Source organism: Lissotriton vulgaris, chromosome 1_1 (genome assembly GCF_964263255.1).
Source record: "Lissotriton vulgaris chromosome 1_1, aLisVul1.2, whole genome shotgun sequence".
Taxonomy (NCBI): domain Eukaryota; kingdom Metazoa; phylum Chordata; class Amphibia; order Caudata; family Salamandridae; genus Lissotriton; species Lissotriton vulgaris.
Window position 1 is genome coordinate 1,088,754,997 of NC_141685.1, and position 19,362 is coordinate 1,088,774,358.

General features: G+C 48.4%; 1 protein-coding gene across 1 annotated transcript in view; it reads right to left on the reverse strand.

Moving 5' to 3' along the window:
- CACNA1I (calcium voltage-gated channel subunit alpha1 I) overlaps positions 1 to 19,362 on the reverse strand; it is a 52,083-nt gene that overhangs the window by 18,847 nt on the left and 13,874 nt on the right. The window contains exons 2-4 of the mRNA XM_086963469.1: positions 9,808 to 10,134; positions 8,782 to 8,928; positions 8,164 to 8,283 (exon numbers count right to left, since the gene is read on the reverse strand). Of these exons, the coding sequence (XP_086819595.1) occupies positions 8,164 to 8,283; positions 8,782 to 8,928; positions 9,808 to 10,134 (594 nt within the window). The remainder of the gene's footprint in view (positions 1 to 8,163; positions 8,284 to 8,781; positions 8,929 to 9,807; positions 10,135 to 19,362) is intronic.

Sequence of the window (19,362 nt, forward strand, 5' to 3'; positions counted from 1 at the left end):
GTGTTGATTGGAGTCCTGTCGGGCCTGTGCAAACTCTTAAAACTACAACAAATGACCGTTATTATTCTATAGGAAAGGCGACCACCCTACTCCTACCTCTCTGCCAAGCATGATTCCCTCCTGATTTTAAGGCCCAGACAAGGTCATTTACTTCTCAGCGTCCACCATGGAGCAGCAGCGGGGCTGACTGACAATGTGCATCAGGCCACACGCTGGTAAACTCCCCTCGGGCGCGGCTGCTCAACTTGTGGCCCTAAAGAGCTGCCGGGACCCTTTAAACTATTCTTAAGGCTGTACCATGAGTACCCCTTGGTGTCTGGAGCCGCGCTCCTGCAGTTACTGGGGTGGGTCGAGGTGAGGTGAGGTGCATCCGGACGCAGCGCTTCAGCATTCCCTGGCTCTGTCGTCCGTTCCTGCAGCGTTTGGATGAAGTGCTCGGCGCCTTGTGTTCTACCGTGTAGTTAAGAATCTATAATTCACTCTTGGTACAGTAAAGCATGTAGTACGGCAGGAGCCAGGGGTGGCCCTGTCTGATGGGGGCGCTTCGATGCAAGAAAGAGTCCGCACCAGGCATTGAAGAGGATGCAGACCCGGTGGAAGCCCAGCCCATGCCCCCGCCCCCCTCCTCGGTGTCTGCTCCGTCTCAGGGCCCTGCCCCACCTGTGATGTGCTTCATCATCACAGCTAGAGTTAGACCCAGGCGCTGCAGCTTAATCCCTACAGTGCCGGGCCTACATGCCAGTCACCGAGCTGCGCCACCCTTTCCCAACTCCTAACAGAGAGGCGTGAAATACAAACCTTGAGTCTGTGACTGCGCAGGGAACAGGTTTCACTTGGCAAAGAAAACTAGTGATTTTCTTGCACAGTTTCAGTGTGAGTTATTTTTCGAGTCACAGCACATGGTGTCCAGCTCGCGAGGAAAATGTGTCACGATAGTCAGCCCTTTCCCAGTCCCCGGCCTCAAAGTAGACTTAAGGCACAAAAAAAAATTTATATTGGCAAACAACTCTAATGCAGGTTGTGTCCCCAAATAAATTATCACCGCCGACGGGCCCGGGATTCCAGAGGAAACGCTGTGCCCGCCTCCCTGCTCGGGGCCGCGCTGCCATTGGCGGACCCCTGAGGCAGGAAGCCAGGCAACGGGAGAGAAGACGTAGGCCGGGCCAGAAGAAAGAAGGAAGTCCCGCCTGCTGCTGGGCTATGATTGGCTGCCCGCCGGGATGGAGCAAAGAAGCCGAGTCCTCCCGCGGCCCGAAGCTCCCGTGAGCTAGGGAGAGCCCCGGGGCCGCCCCAGAGAAGAGAAATCCTGCGTAGCCGGTGAGTGGGGTCCGGTGCTGGTGTGTGTGTGTGTGTATGTGTATGTGTGCGATTGCGGCGGCGGCGGGGGGAGGGGGGTCTTTGTATGTGTGCGTGCGTGTGTGTAGGTGCGCTGGTGTGTGTGTGGGGGGTCTCTGTGTGTGCGTGTAGGTGCGCTAGTGTGTGTGTAGGTGCGGGGGCGGGGGGGGCCTGTGTATGCGTGTGGCTGTGTATGTGTATGTGTATGTGTATGTGCGCATGCGTGAGTCTGGGTGCGCGTGCACGCAGTGAAATCCAGCCGGAGAGAAGCGCGTGGCAGTTTCTTGTCCTTCATTCCCCCGAGTCAGCTAGCTATAGTTCTCCACCTGGACCGCATCCTTCGGATGCGTGTTCCCAGGCTCGACCTAAAAAAGGAAGGGGAAATAGGAGAAGGCCCCACACTGGAAGCAGCAGAGTGTAGGGACGCAGGAGCACCCATGAACCTACCAGTCACGTACTAGAAAGGAGCATTGGATGCAAACCCACCAACAAGCATCCCGCTAGGGAGGAGTGAAAGAGGGCACTCGCAGAAGACAAGGCACCCAGAGGCAGGCGAGTGCGGAAGAGCAAGCTAAAAGCTCTCGCAGAACGGGGACGAAGGGTGGGTCGTGAAGAAATCTGAAGTTAGAATCGTCCCTACCAGATACATCGTTACCGAAGGTAAGTAACTTGTACATCTGATAGAGACTACCAGCCGCAGATTCCTTAACGCAGAATAGATACACTAGCCATACCCACGGGGGAGGAGGGTCTACGAGAGGACCCCACCAGCCTGGACATAACAGAGTGTCCATAGGGGACGAGTCCAAAGGGCAGGGCGAGGAGCCCTGTTTCCCCAGGCAAGGGGAACCCCTACAGTCAGAACACCACCAATCCCAAGGGGGATGCGGAAAGAAGAAAGGAGGAGGGAGCCCCTTCACACTCCGCAGAGGAAACAGGGGCAAGGCAAGAGGAGGCCGAAGCACCCCACGCCTACATCAGGCAACAAAAACCTCCTTCTAGGGCCAAGGCAAGGAAGAGGAAGAAGATCCACCCAGAGACGCCAAGAAGACGAGGCAGAAAGAAGACAAGTCCCCTCTCCCCAGGAACATACCCCGCGAAGAGGGCAGCTGATCCTACCACAGGTAGAAGTCAAAAGACCAGACAGAACAGCGCCTACAGCAAGAAAGCAGGCAGAAGTAGAAAGAGCAGCCCAGGGACACCCAGGAAGACCGGGCAGGGTGCGCCTGAAAGAGGGAGGAACAGAAATCCTTCTCAGCCCCCAAGACAGAGAGCCAGAAGGCGAAGAAGGCCCCGGACACACCTCAGGAAGGGGTCCGCACACACAACACAAAAAGACATGGAACCAGAGTCATGACGTCAGACCGCAGACGGCAGGGCAGACCATGCAACAGCGCAACGACCCCAGAGAAGGGTACCCCAGGGTGCTGCCAAAGGCATTCCAACTCCCTAGAAGAGAATTGCACCTGCAACGTACTTAAACGCCAGTGAGAGCAGAGACTCGAAGGTGACCACAACTTCTAAGAACAGAACAAGCTATATAACAGCTACCGCTACCCCACCTGAGTATGCTAGTCCCAAGACAGTGGAACCCTCTTAGGATGAAACTTCCACAGCAGAAGACAACAGAAAGAACCATGGGTAAAAAGCCCAGCAGAAGGCTTGTCAAGCAGCCAAAAGCTAATGACAGAAGGCCTAATCTCAGGGCCAACCCGGTGCAGATAATCCAAGCAAAAACACACAGCCAAAAGGGCCTGCCAGCAGCCAACAGTGCCACAGTCCCAATAGAAGAGGACTCGTAGGCATATGAATCAAACAGATCGCACAACTGGGGCGACCCGCCCAAACGAAAGAACAACTCCCAAGAACCATATCAACCTACAGATCACTGAGGGGTAGGAGAAGGAGGAGGAGGAGGAGGCCGAAGCCCCGCCAAGAACCTCTGGATGGCCGAGTCTGCCGGGGAGTGGAACAAAAGAGTGCCATCGAACGGAAGATCCACCAGCCGTTCCAGAACATTTTCTGGGAACACACTGTCCCGAAGCTAAGCATGGTGGCGTAGGGCAACTGAAGACGCCATGGGACGACCAAGCATCTCCGAGATGTCCAGTGCGGAGTGAAGAATAAACGCCGCCAGCTCCCGGCCATCTAGCGCGTAGTGCCACATGTCAACACCAGCACCCTCCTGAGCAGCTGCAGATCCGAGGGAACTCCGGCGAGTCCCACAAGCAAGAGGTGACCCTAGCCAACACACAAAGTATTATGGGCCCGCAGGGCCCCACTGGTCGAGGCAAACATATTAAGAATTCAGCCAACGGGCCTCCCGTGATGGTGGAGACAACAGCAAAGGCAGGGAGGGAAAGGCAGTCCGCAAAAGGGGCCCACTGGCAGAGGGGTGGAGGGAAAGGCACACCGGGTTACGCGGTCCTGGACGGTGCCCGTGCAGAAGGTGTTGGGCCACCAGATCCCCCGTGGCGGGGCACCCCCAAGCCCCCATCAGAGAAGAACTGAGTGAGACCTCAAAGGGAAGCAGCAGCTCCCTCCCACCAGAGTCCTGGTGAAGAACCTCCAAAAGATGATCTGCGGAGAAATGAGCAGCCGGATCACCCATGCGCAGAATTCCCACAGCCGTGGAAACAGAATGAGCGAAGGCCCCACCGCCTCCGTAGGGCCCTGCGGTGGGGAAAGCAGCTCCTCTGTTGGCGACGGCTGAAAGCTAAGGTGGCCATCCCCTAAGCCAATCGGAGTGGGGAAAGGCCAGCTCCGGAAGGGAGAAAGAGGCGCCGAGGAATGGGGGACCTGGGGTTCCTCTGGCGAAAACCGTGCCCGCGGTGATGGTGAGGAGCCGGCCTTGGATGACGTCGGGGAAAAAGCCACGACACGGCAGCCCGTTTCCGATGAGGACGACGGCAGCAGGCACCCAACCTGCACCGAAGAGGGAACGTCCGATGACGAATCCACGACCTGACGCCTGTCCGGTGCCATAGAATCGACAACCTGGAGCAGGGTATCGTTGTCGTCCAGCGCCACCGGAGACGCCGGACAGGCCTCCGCCACATTACACAGCGCCAGACAATGGGGCGGGCCGGAGCCGAGGTGGCTAAGGGACGGCGCTGGAACGGCGCCGGCTTGACCTCCGACTAGGCGGCCGCCTGTGTGGAGGGACGAGGGCCACCCGGGGAGTGGGAAGGAGCCCCCCGCCAGCCTCAACCCATTAGTGGGCCAGGGGGGCCCGCCGACCCCCATGGTGGCGCCAAGGCCAACTCAACCTCTGGCGTGGCAACCACCTGCGCGGAGGGACGAGAGGGACCCGGGTAGGACAGGGAGACCCCTCCAGCCTCGACCCATGAGGGGACGAGAGGGGTCCGCCGACCCCTGTGGTGCCGTCAAGGCCGACTTGACCTCCGACGAGGCGGCCGCCTGCACAGAGGGATGAGAGGGGCCCAGAGAAGGGGTCTCCCGCCAGCCTCGACCCATGATGGGATGTTAGACAGGATCACCTTGTCAAAGGGCCAAGAAAGGCTCGGGGATGCCACCCGAGCCCCGGCGACCTCAGGGACTCCCGTAGGAGTTTGCAGCGAAGCCGATGCGCCGTGTTCCGAAGGAGGGACCCCCGAAGTGCTGCACCCCAACGGCACCACATCCTCCAAGCCTGGATCTGAACCAGTCGGCACCGGAGTCGCCGGCGACGCCTCGGAAGGCCCCGCACTGCGCAAGGGATCCGCTGATGTCCCAGGAGCGAAAGGAGGAGGAGGAGGAGGAGCCAGCGGGCCTGCAAAGCCGCCGCGGAGAGCCCACCTCCCCAACAGGCCAGAAACCAGCCCTCGTGGACAAACTACGACATTTACAGACAGGGGAGCAACGCTTTTGGGGCACAGGAGAGGGACGAGGGCGACGACGATGACGGCTGCTTCGAAAACCTTCTGCAGAAGCTGATTGAGGTGACGAAGCCGACCTGGCGACTTCGACTTCTACCTTTGGCACGCCTCGCAGTCAGTGGAGCCGTGATCTTCCCCCAAACACCACACACAAATGAGGTGAGGGTCCATCGCCGACATCAGGTGTCCACAAGACGAACACGTTTCATACGCACACTGTTCCCACAAATCACAACGCAATAGCGAAGGGAAAGGCCTAAACAGGCCCAGAGCACAAACCAGATCCGCATTGCATGGGGAAAAGGAAAAAACTGATGTCAGCGCGCCGGGGTGGGGCTTATGTGTCCTCGCTGATGTCATGCCCGCGGATGACGTCAGGACGGAGTCACGCGTCACCGCCCCCCCCGGCGCGCAGAGATGCTGGGAAACACATTTTTTTCTTGATCCAGTCTCATGCCTGGGGATAATTCTACGTTAAGGAATCTGCGGCTAGTAGTCTCTATCAGATATATGATACAACTAGTAACATCATACCTACAACAAGTCAGGGCTATTGGCTTTGTCAATGGTTGTTAGTTGCATAAGATAAATAAAAGGCAACTACGGCTTGTTTTATATAATATTGAAAAAGCTTCAACCTAAAGCCCTGGTGACACCACAACCATGTTGCTGCTCCTGCGTTTCAAAAAGAGAAGGGAAATCCAGAGAGAAAATGACTCTCTTTAAAGGATCCCTTCCTCTATAATGCTCTCCTCGCATGACGTCATGCTGTAACGTTTCAACTAGTGAGAAGTGAGCAGTGTGAGCATGCACACATCGATTTGACTCCTGTCACTGCAGTCCGGAAAAAACAGACCGCCTGTGCCAGGGCAAAAAATAGAGACCCGTTTCAAGGCCTCCTTTAAAAAACTGCTGGTGCGACCCTGCCCACTTAAAGCTTTGCATATACCCCCTTCAAGCTTCCATTGCTGTACATCCCACTCATTATTACAATGTCCCTCAATGCTTCCACTGTTGAAAAACCCAGTTATGGCCTTGTATCTCTTCAACGCATTCACATATAATCTATTTCTCTTTTGTCTCCTTCCAATTCTGCCCTTCCTGTTTCTTCCCTCAGTGCTTCCGAAGTTGTCCATTTTATTCATAGTGATATAGCTCCTCAAAGTTTTCAAAGCTCTACTTCCCATTTACACCTTAGCGCCCTTCAGTGCTTACAGTGTCTGTATCCCATTCTTCATCATGTATCTCCCAGCATGTCCAATCCGCGATCACAAGGCTCCTCAGTACATCTAGTGCTCATCAAAGCTTCCAGGGTCCATTCCGCTTGTGTATTTCCTCACTTCCTTCAATGCTGCCCATCACCTAGACCTACCACATGTGTCCAATGCAGTCTATCCCACTGTGATATTTCTCTCCAGAGTTCCCAACGTATCCCACTTATGGATGCAATGCTTCTCAAATGCTTTCCCACTTGTTCATCCCCTTTAGAAGAACACATCTGAATGCATCTGGTGCTGGCCACCACATTTATGTTCCTAATGCTCTTTAGCACTTGCAGTATTGTGATCTCTTTCCTGGTCATGAAGCTTCTCAGTCATACCATGCGACTCTTCAACGACTGTAAGGCGTCTAGTGTTGTCCTTTTGACTTAAGCCCATGTACCTCCTCAGCACTTCCAATGTTCTCTGTCACATTCATTGTTATGTATATCCTCAACATTTCAAATGCTGGACATTCCACTCATAGTTATGCATGTCCCTCCTGAAATTGTTTTACATCTTATTAAAAGCATGCACCTCCTCAATGCTTCCTATGGTATCCTTCTCATTCATAGTTTTGTACCACCCTCAACAGGTCCAGTGTTGGCGCTGCCACTCGTGTTCATGGACCTCAATTCTTCCAATGTTTCCATCCCATTCATGGCTGTATATACCTCGTCAACATGTTCAGTGCTGGCCTTCCCATAATGCTCATATCTCCTTAGCACTTCAAGGAGTGTCCATCTCATTCATGGTCATGTAAAACCCCAATATGTTCAATGCTTCAAATGCCATTCAGAGGTACATATTTGCTCGGGGTTTTGTCATCAATCTTATACATAGCCATACATACTTTCAAAGATTCTATTGTTGTCCATCCAATGGACCATGTCCATTTCTCTCCCACTTATTTAAAACAAGGCCAGCCTCTCAGTCAGGATAGTTCTATCAGTTTATGAATTAACATCAACTAACAGCATCAGGTCTGGAGGGCTTCACTTTCAAAGGATATAGACGTGTGTATCAACCTATAAGCCAACATCACCAAGGGCACTATGTTGTCATTCGGTGTATTGAGCAGATATTGGGCACATCCACCATTCTACAGACTGACATTACTGTGTAATAAGGCTTGTGAGAAGGGATTGTGAACATAACACTGATAAATGCAACATTCTAGAGATCTTCATATGCCGGGATGCCAGGTTTGAGAGAGGGAGATGTGCATTTGACAGGGAGAGTTGCACCAATCTGAAAACCAAAAACAACAGGCACATTCGGTTTGGAAGAGTGGTTGTGTGATTAACAGGGAGAGATGAACCAATGTATGGATCAACATTATTGTGCGCACTAAGTGTCTGAGAGTGTGCTGTGCAGGTAAGAGACATAAGCATTGATTTTGACATAACCAGGATTATCAGGTGTGGCTGGGAATGTAGGTAACAGACTGGTGCATCAATCTACAGACCGACATTACAAAGGACGCCAGGCTGTGAGAGGGGCTGCAGAGTTAAGAAGTGCAGCTCCATAAATCTATAGCCTGACTTTATAGGGAAATATGGTATGCAGGGATCTTGCATTCCAACCTGTTAGTTGTAGCTGGAAAAAGAGAATTATGAGGGACTGCCTGGGATGAGGTAATAGAAAAAATAAAATTCATACAGACGCTATTATGGCAGATGTCTCTATACCTTGCCATCTTTGTTGTTCAGCTGACAGAGGCTGTGATCGTCTAGGCTGAGGTCATCAGTCAGCGCCGAGGATGACTTGTCTGAAGTTAAGGAGAAGGCCTCCACCTCAGCCAGCTGCACCTTGGGAGAGGAGAAGAAACATCCCTTAGTGAGAACCTGATAGCCTCTCAAAGCTGTCCAGACCTATGCATCTGGTTTGTTCCCCTTGAGATTCTTCTTCAACCTACAACTTTAGGCTCCTTGGGGCTCTGTCATCAGCTACTAAATTGACAGGGGAGATGTATGTTTAGTTTTGGCACGAATGCTGACGAGATGTGAGCTTGTGCAGAGGATTTGATCCTTTGTCTGTGACAGCACCTTTATTCTTAGGTAAATGGTCTACTTAACTGCATGCCAGTGGTGGGAAATGATGAAGACTCAATTGAAGTGTTTAAGGACATTATTGGGGAAAGAGTGACACTCCACTGAATTTGTGTTTATTGCATAATCCTGCAGTGAATCTACATAATCCCGAACCTTCTCAATAATCAAAATTGTCAAGTACATTGCTCTCTGCAACTTGTTCCTCCTGACACCCAGAGAATCCAGAATCCATGCGCCATGTAGTAATAATTTTACCTCCTGCTTGTCGTGGTTGCACTTCTCACACGCGGCTGGAGAGGAGTAGTGATGGAAGACCGAGCCAGACAAGTTATCGATGATCATCAGCTCTCCTTCGAACGAGTCCTTGATTATCAATGACACACTGTCCAGCCATAGGTTCTCCTAAAGCCGGGGAGGGATGTGGAGAGAAAGTAAAAGAAAGGTTGGGAAATTGTAAATTTTCTCTACAGAAGTTCCAGATGAAGAACTCTGTACAAGTTAAGCATTTTAAGTACACAGATTTGGTTGGTTATACAACAAAATCTGATCCATCACAAAATGTTGGGCCTACCTAACAGCATCATGTGAGCTTAAATACAGGGGGCCTCGTTTATGAGAAATGACGCATCGCTGCGTGAAAGCAGCGATGCATCACTTCTCAGTTTGCACTCCTTGCGACATTCCTGATGCGGCATATTTAATGTATGACACATCATGCCGCAAGGAGTTACAGATACGTCAGTATTTCCGACGTATCTGTAAGGGCAAAAGTGACGCATTGCTGAAGTGTGTCACAAAAGTGACGCAATTCCAGCAATGCGTCCTTTCACATGGGGCAAGCCCCATGTGAAAGGGCCTGCGTCAGTCTTACACCTGCTGTGAGGCAGGCGCAGGATTTTGACGCAACGGTGTCCTAAAAGTGACGCAGTGAAATCTCATAGGTTTAACTGCGTCACTTCTACGACCCTTCCTTGCGTCAATACGCCCCCCTTGCATACATTATACCTGGCCAGGTATAAAGTGGCGCAGGGGTTTACAAAGTGACGCATCTACCTAGATGCGTCACTTTGTAAACATGACGCAACAAGGAGCATTTTTTACGCCACTGGTGCGACACAAAAAGTGACGCACCGGCGGCGTAAAAGTGACGCAAGGGCTCATGAATGAGGCCCCCGATGCCTTAAATTAGGGATATAAGATGCACGTGGCATCACATGTGCAAGATTCCTCTAAGAGCGCGGACACGTTGCTATCAGATGCGTTACCTGACCAGATCCCTACCTGGGCAGGAGAGTAGCACTTCAGGCTGCAGTGGCCCTCTGTCGCCGGCTTGCCTCCCCGGCCACCAGTGTCCCCACTGGATCCGGGCGAGCCACTTCCCTGAGAGCAGAGACCATGGGCCAGCTCCAGCTCAATCTCAGCATCCAGCTCGGCATCCTCCTGCGCCTCCTTGTTGCTGTCGTCGAGGTGCTTCATGAGCACCGCCACCACTACGTTGATGAGCACGAACTGGGCAGTGAGAACAAAGCTGACGAAATAAAGGGGCGAGATGAACTGCAGGTTGCTCAGGCAGCTGCGGTCGTCACCGGCGCAGTCCCGCAGTGTGTCCTGCAAAACAGAGAGAAGCAAATTGCACAACTGGTGAGCCTTACGTTACTCACAATGAGGGTTAACTAGGTGATGTTAGTCCCTCTGCATTCACAACGGGCCTCTAATGGCTTCTAAAATATGGTGTATGAAATAGTTATGTGCTAACTTCATTCAGCACATTGCAAATTACATAATATAACAAGCGCGCCCTCTATAGGCTAAAAGAAGACATCGAAAAGTGATGCGCTCCATCTAGTGGCTGAACTTTAATGTCAGTGAAGGGGTGAGTGAGCACATGTATCTTTTGTGTGCAAAACATTTACTCTAGGCGCTAGACATCTGGGCTGTGAAATGTTGAGACAAGATTGATTATCCTTTTTTAAATTCATTTGGGCTTTCTTATCTAGCTCTAAAACATTCATATACAGAGTGTCCCGGAGCATGATTTATAATACCTACATGTGCCATTCTAGGACGAGGTCTACAGTGAAAAAATGCCAGGAGAAATGTAAGGATCGTTCTAAATTTGAGATTTGGGTCAAATTCATAAAGTACAATATGAACTGTCATTGTATGATAGGGTATGGCCTGCCATTGTATAGTATGGTCTGGCCTGTCATTGTATAGTATGGTATGGCATGGCCTGTCATTGTACAGTATGGTATGGTATTATATAGTATGGTAAGGCATGCTATTGTGTGGCCTGTCATTATATAGCATGGTACTGTACAGTACGGTATGGCCTGTCATTGTATAGTATGGTAAGGTACAGAATGATACGGCCCGTCATTGTATAATATAGTATGGTATACTATAGTATGGCCTGCTGTTGTATGGTATTGTTTTGTGTTGCATTGTGGTCCTATCATCTTGTAAAGACATAGGATTGGAATGTTGATTGTTAGAATGTTGGACGGTCGTGAGGGATTGGAGGTGCCAATGCTGTTGGAAAATTCTGATGTATCTTTAATTTGTGGCATATGTAATTGACATACATTTTTTAAAAGTAGAAACTGTAAACTGACCTTCATTAGGAACAAAACATAATATATGCACTTTAATGGTATGGTACAGTCGGTATAGTATGGTATGGGCTGTCTTTGTGTAGTATGGTATGGAATTATATAGCATGGTTATGTTATGTTAATATTGATCTATATAGCGCACGTACACCCGTAGGTTTCATGGCGCTGAAGTCGAAGGTCCAGGTACCCTCCCTAACCGTAGATGGTAGGTATGGCCTGTCACTGTATGGTATAGTATGGCATGTCACTGCATAGAATGGCATGGTATAGCTTGGTATGATACGGTATAGATTGTCATTGTATAGAATGGTATGGTCTGATATGCTTTGGTACAGTCTTGCCTGTCATTACATAGTGTTGTATGGTGTGGTATGGTAGTGCCTGTCATTGTATACTGTGGTATGGTATAGTATAGCTTGCCACTGTATAGTATGGTATGGTCTGATATGGTATGGTCTGTAATTGTATAGTATGGTATGGTATGCTATGATATGTCATTAGAAAGTGTAGTATGGTATGGCATTGGGTGGAGTAGTCTGCCATTGTATAGGGCAGTGTGGTATGGCCTGTTATGGCAGGCATGGTATAAAATGGGCTGTCATTGTATAAATAAGGTATGTTATGGCCTATAATTGCATAGAATGGCATGGTAGGGTCTGGCATAGTATACCTTGATACAGTATGGTATGCCATGGTCTGTCATTGTAAGGTATGATATAACCTGTCATTGTATATGGTATGGGATTTCATTGCACAATATGGTACTGTATAGACTGTCACTATATAATACGGTATAGTAATGGTGTGGTATGGAATGGCCTATCATTGTTTGGTATTGTATGGCATTATATAGTATGATATGGCCTTTCATTGTATAGTATGGTATGACCTGTCATTGTATTGTATAGTATGGTATAATATGGTACAATATGGTATGGTATGAACTGTCATGGTATGGTCTGTCATTGTACAATATGGTATGGCCTGTCATGGTATAGTATAGTATAGTATGGCTTATCATCTTATAGTATGGTATGATTTGACATTGTATAGTATGGTATGCCATGGTAGGACCCATCAACGTATAGTATTGTATGGTATTGTATCAGCTGTTATAATATGGTATTGTACAGTATGGTATGGTATGGCCTGTCATGGTATGGTATGGTATGATCTGTCATTGTATAGCAGAGTACAGTATATTATAGCATGGCTTGTCATTGTGTAGTATGTTATCGTATACCACTGTCTGCCATTGTATAGCATATTGTTTTATGGCTTGTCATAATGTACTATGGTATGATATGTCTTTCATTGCATAGTAAGGTATGATATGGTAAGGTATGGAATTGTATGATAAGCGATTGTCTGGTATGGAATGGTATGGTATAGTATGGGCTGTCACTGTTTAGACAGACATGGTATAGCCTGTCATTGTATGGTATGGTATGGTTTGGTATGGTATTGCATCTCACTGCCTCTCATTGTATAGTAAGGGGGAACATCCTTTATGGCGCGGATTTTACTCCGCAGTGCTTTTACGACACGTCCGTTACAATGCAAGTCGTAACCACGACTTGCGCTGGAGGGCGCTAGAGGATTAAGAATAGTATATTTACCATTTCAAGACCTTCCCTAGTGTTTCACGGGGACTGGTGTTAGAATAGTAAATTATACTATTGTCAATCCGCGCCCCCAACGCAAGTCGTGGTAACGACTTGCGTTGTAAGGGACGCGTTGTAAAACCATGGTGCGTGACGGTACGCGGCGTACACTCATACATCCTATAGTAAGGTATGGTATGGCATCTGAATATATAGTATGGAACAGTGTGGTCAGTCATTGTATATTAGGGTGTGTCATTGTATAGTATGGTATGATATGGTACAGTATGGTATGTATCATGTGATCTGTCATGGTATAATATGGCATGTCACTGTATACTATAGTATGCTTTGGATGTTTGTATCGATTCAGAAAAGGGGGTGGTGATGAACAGAGTGTCTGAATTAAGCAGACCACTCTTACCCAGTCCAAAGATCAGGGCTTGATCCATCACCGTTATTTATCTCACTGCACCATCCCAGCTCAGAACCTGGCTATATGCTAATCAGTCTGTCCCTGGCCCAGTGCATCATGGGAACAGGGCAGACTAAACTACCAAGCCAATTCTTAACCAGAAAGGAGACAAGCTACCGGGGACCGGTTTCTGGCATTTCAGCCGTCTTCGGCCCGGCTTGCTTGAATCCTGATGGTGCAGTGAGAAAGGGACTCATGTCTGAGTATACCCTGCCACACCTATAGTGGCCAAAAACGATTCAGAAAAGGGGGTGGTGATGAACAGAGTGTCTGAATTAAGCAGACCACTCTTACCCAGTCCAAAAATCAGGGCTTGATCCATCACCGTTATTTATCTCACTGCACCATCCCAGCTCAGAACCTGGCTATATGCAAATCAGTCTGTCCCTGGCCCAGTGCATCATGGGAACAGGGCAGACTAAACTACCAAGCCAATTCTTAACCAGAAAGGAGACAAGCTACCGGGGACCGGTTTCTGGCATTTCAGCCGTCTTCGGCCCTGCTTTCTTGAATCCTGATGGTGCAGTGAGAAAAGGACTCATGTCTGAGTATACCCTGCCACACCTATAGTGGCCAAAAACGATTCAGAAAAGGGGGTGGTGATGAACAGAGTTTCTGAATTAAGCAGACCACTCTTACCCAGTCCAAAGATCAGGGCTTGATCCATCACCGTTATTTATCTCACTGCACCATCCCAGCTCAGAACCTGGCTATATGCAAATCAGTCTGTCCCTGGCCCAGTGCATCATGGGAACAGGGCAGACTAAACTACCAAGCCAATTCTTAACCAGAAAGAACACAAGCTACCGGGGACCGGTTTCTGGCATTTCAGCCGTCTTCGGCCCGGCTTGCTTGAATCCTGATGGTGCAGTGAGAAAGGGACTCATGTCTGAGTATACCCTGCCACATCTATAGTGGCCAAAAACGATTCAGAAAAGGGGGTGGTGATGAACAGAGTGTCTGAATTAAGCAGACCACTCTTACCCAGTCCAAAGATCAGGGCTTGATCCATCACCGTTATTTATCTCACTGCACCATCCCAGCTCAGAACCTGGCTATATGCAAATCAGTCTGTCCCTGGCCCAGTGCATCATGGATGTTTGTATAGCATGGTATGGAATGATATGGTGTCATAAGGCCTATCATGTTATGATACGGCATGGGTGTTCATTATATGCCATGGTCTGGTATGGAATGTCATCGTATTGTATGGCATGGTATTGCCTGCAATTGTATAGTATAGTATGGTATGGCATAGTATCGTACGGCCTATCATTGTATAGTATGGCATGCTATTGAACTGTCATGGTTTAGTATGGTATGTCATGATTTGCCCTGTCATGTATAGTATGGTATGGTATAATATGCCTGTCATGACATTGTATGGTATGGTATCGAATGGTGAAGGCAACTGCAATTATGCGGCAGGGGATGGCCAAATTATGCAACAGGGTTAAGTAAATTATGCAGCAGGGAAGGCAAACTATGCAGCGTAATGGGGCATATTTTGTGATAGAATTGCTTAGTTATTTTGCCATTTTTAGGTTGAGTCTAGTGTTGCAGCGCATGCGCTGCTCGCTTTGCGAGGCATGCAGTATTCAGTATAGCGTGGAAGCTTTGTGGAAGCTCAGCCCACTCTCCACCCACCTTTTTCAAAATCTTAGGTCCTAAATGCTGCCTTCCGATTGGTTTTAGGCTTGATAGTCCCTCCCCATGATGGCCATGTTGTCATTTGTATCCTTCCATGGCTACTGGCTCCTTTACTCCAAACACTATTTTCTTCCCCCCTTCCAAAGTCTGTGACTTCTTGGGCCCCCAACCCCTCCCATGCACTCCTGTTCGTGCCTTCTCGCGCCCGCCCACACTCGAACGCCCGCACTCCCGTTTCCAATGCAATAGGTCTCAAGTAAATGAGAGTCCTATTGCATTGCAAATGCTTGTTACACTTGTTAACCCTGTCTGGGCATCGGTTGCTCCTCATTTTAACACCCACATATAGAAATAAGCAACTACTGAACCTTTTTAAATATCCTTCTACTGCGCTGCAACATGTGTCAAAGCAACATATTTTTGTTAAATTTTGAACTGTTTGAGCTAGAAACTATTTTTTTGTTAAAATCTGCAGATTATGCAGCAGACAACTGCATAATTCCAGTGGCCATGGATATGGTTTGCCTGCCATTGTATTGTATGGAATGTTATGGTATGGTGAGGTATGGTATGGCCTGTCATTGTATAGAGTGGTATGGTATAGAAATGCATGGTAGGCCTGACCTGCTATTGTATACTATGCAATTATAAGGAATGGCCTGTCTTTGTATAGTATTGCATAGTATTGTACTGTATAGTATGGTATGTCATTGGATAGTATGGGGTAGTATGGCATGCCATTATATAGTATGATATGGTATTGCCTGTCATTGTATTGTATGGTATGGCCTGCCATTGTATAGTATGGCATAGTATGCATAGTCTGTCATTGTATAATATGCATGGAATGCTATGCCCTGTTATTGTATGGCATGGCCTGGCATTGTACAGTATGATATGGTATTGTATGCTTGTCATTCTATACTATGGGATGGTATGCTATCATATGGCCTATCATGTCATGGTATGGTATGTGGGGGTGATTCTATAGTATAGTATAGTATGTTACAGTATCCTATGGCCTGTCATGGTATGGTATGGAATAGTATGGCTTGTCATTGTATAAAGTATGGTATGGTACAGTATGGTATGATATGGCCTTTCATGCTACGTTATGGTATGGTTTGTCATTGTATGGTATGGTATGACCTGTTATTTGTATGGTATGGTATGATCAGGGCCAGTGGAATTATGTGATTGTGCAGCAATTTTCGGAGGATTATAGATTTTCCGCATTTGCTACATAATCCATCATCTGCTGCATAATCTACAGAATGTAGCATAAAAACAAAAGTTGTTTCTAGCTCAAACGGTTCAAGAGTTACTAGAAATGCGATGAAACATGTTGCCGCACAGTGAAAGGCCTTTTCCAAAGCTGGACTGCACACCTTTCTGTTGCTTATTGCTATATTTGGATGTTAAACTGGCACTAAAGAGGTGCAATCATTGCCCAGCGAGTGTTTTCAAGTTTAAAAACAAGCATTGGAATACCTAATAGGCCTCGCCTTTGGGGTGTATTTAGTGGCCAAAGCTGACGGCACAGTCAAACCCCCTGGGAGGAGAGAGTCTTGCTTCTCTCCTGGCCTGCTGCAGCCCGCGGACAGACATTCCAGGGTTTAGCTTGGCATTTGGGTAAAGTGTGGTATCTGAAAGGGCCAATCAAACCGCAAATCAGAATTTTCTAAGTCCTTCCAAAAATGTTGTTAGTGAAGTCTAGTATACTTTGGCAAAGTTCAATGACTGTCGGCCTGCACGATGATAGTGCGGCTAATGGACATGACCACATGACTGGGCATGTTACCCCCTTGCCCACCACATAGACACCTCTCCCTCTCCTTTGAGGTATGGCTGCCTGGGGGAGGTGAAGGACCCCATCTGGAATGAATCCAGTACTCTCGGAACGAGAAACGTCATGAACGTCGCTTATGCACCGCATAATAAGGCCGTGCACCGCTCTCCCTTGCGGGTGACCCCCTGCAGCCAGTGAAAGTAATGCCTCAGGCAACAGCTGCTGCTCCCACCAAACACACACAAGCTGCACGTCCAGGATGTAATCTGCAGAGTGTATAAACCTGAGTGTTCTTCCCATGCTGTGAGGGCCGCACCAGCAGTACCCGGCTCAAAATCAAAAGTTAGTTTATGATAAGTTACAGAATCTGGGTAGACCAGAATGATGCAATGGCCGGGTTACCCTCGCAGAGCATCACCCCAAGTAGCACTTCTCCCTGGTCCTGATGTCCAGTGTAACAAATCCTGTGCTGCAAAGAGGACACCCCCTCCAATGTGCTACACGTCAGATCACACATTGAGGTCCGCAGTACAAGTCGGAGACTCACGTGCAATGCAAAGTAATACCACTAGCCCTCTCCAGATGTGCTTCAAGTAGGGTAAAGAGCCAACAGAGACAGACATGGAAACAAATCTTTCTGCGGGGAGCAGCCCAGCCCTGCTCCAACTGCGAGCAACGAAAAAGAAACACAGCGGGAACGGTGGCAGCGCCCAGGGGCTAATTAGGCATCTCAGGCCGGCCTATGACACCCAGGACGAAAGTCCCACACATACAAAGAAGAGCTCTGCGGAGTGCACCTGCAGTCCAGCACCGGGCCTTACCTGCAGCTGTCTCCGGGCTCTCCAATACCAGGCAGAGCGCAGTGCCAAACTGCTTTGTTTGGGTTCTTTCCCTGCTCTGGGATGTGGCCGTCCGTGCACTTCCCCTCGGAGCATCGTCTCCTTGTAACCCGATTCCCGCAGTCAAGCCCCTTGACACCCCATACATGTGTGTAAGCATTTCACAGTTGTACCGATGAAGGCTGGCCGACCACAACTTAGACGTGAAATTTGAAACTAGTGAACATTAGCATCGGAAAGTGGGACAACATATAACTTCTCAATACAACATCTACAGTTATGTGAATGGAGGGAAAACTGCAGAATATGGCTACGGCTTAAACTCTGCGAGCGTCGCTCAGAGTTACACATGCTGTGAAGGAATAAACAACAAGCGCAAAAGTGAAAGCAAACAAGATCCACAACAGATGGCACCCTGCGCGCCGCTGCTCACTCCCGCAAAGTGGATTCCGTCAAATGCACAAGTGTTAGGCTTGACCTAATGATGAATGAAAGCAGTAATACTATTACAAAATGTGCCACATTATGCCGCAAAAATTGTCTTTTGTGCAGCATATAGTAGTGTATAGTATAGTATGGGATATTATAGTATGCTATGGTATTGCCTTCCATTGCATGGTATGGTATTGTGTTGTGTTCATGTCATCTTGTGATGACACAGGAATGGAATGTTGACAGCTGGAATGTTGGCTGGTCAAGAGTGAGATGAAAAGAGACTTATTTTAAGAGCGGACCTGCTAATGCTGTTAGAAAATACAGATGCATCTGTCCTTGGTGGGGTATGCTATTGACAATAAATTACAAAGTAGTAACCAAGAATTGATCTCTGTTGGGATCCCAACATAACATATGGCCTGACATTGTATGGTACGGTATGAGATGGTATGGTAACACCTGTGTTTGTAGAGTATGGTATGTCATGGTATGGATATGGCAGGCCATGGTATGGTATGATATACAAAAGCATGTAATTGCTAGTATGGTATGGTATAGGTTGGTATGGAAGAGTATGGTATAATATGGTATGGTAGAGTATGGCCTGTCATTGTATAGTATTGAATGGTATAGCATGACCTGTTATTGTATAGTATGGTATGATATGGTAGTGTCTGTCATTGTATAGAATGGTATGGAATGACACAGCCTGTGTGCACCACTTCAAACTGTAATACAGTGGACACATCCCACGAAAAGTCTCCACCCCAGGATAGAAAAATAAAGCCTAATTCAATAAATTAAACAAGACCCAAACAGCAAAAATCCAATCAGTAGAACCAGAGATATTGAATGTTACAGTCTTCAGAGGAAATAGAGGCAAAGGGCATAAAGCGCCAACTAGGGATATCTGGTCACGCTAGACCGGGACAAAGTGACAAGTTCAAGCCGACCGCGATGGGGCACAGGCCAGCTACAGGGACCCAGTTAGGCCAGCTGAACAGAGTACCGTAAATCTTGGTTTGCGGAATGTTGTGTGGATCCATGTCAAAGATGCGTCACACAGTGGAGGCAATGCATTGGTTCCTTGATGCAGTGAGGCTGCGGGGAGAGGTCTTGTTGCATCGATGTCGAAGGTCCCATCAACGGGGCTTAAGATGTGAAGTTCGGAGTCGAATTCGGCATCGAATGGCCTGTCATTATAGGGTATGGTAAAGAGTGGTCATTGTATAGTATGGTATGGAATGACACAGCCTGTCATCGGTATGGTAAGTGTCAGAAATTGGGTTATTGGTTGACTGGGGTCTGAGCCCTGGTCAAGCATCAACTACAATTCTAGTCAGGGTAAGCCACAAGCGAACCTCAACTTAACCACCTATGCTCAACCTCCTGCTAGCTTGGAAGGGAGCAGTCAGGCTTAACTGAGAGG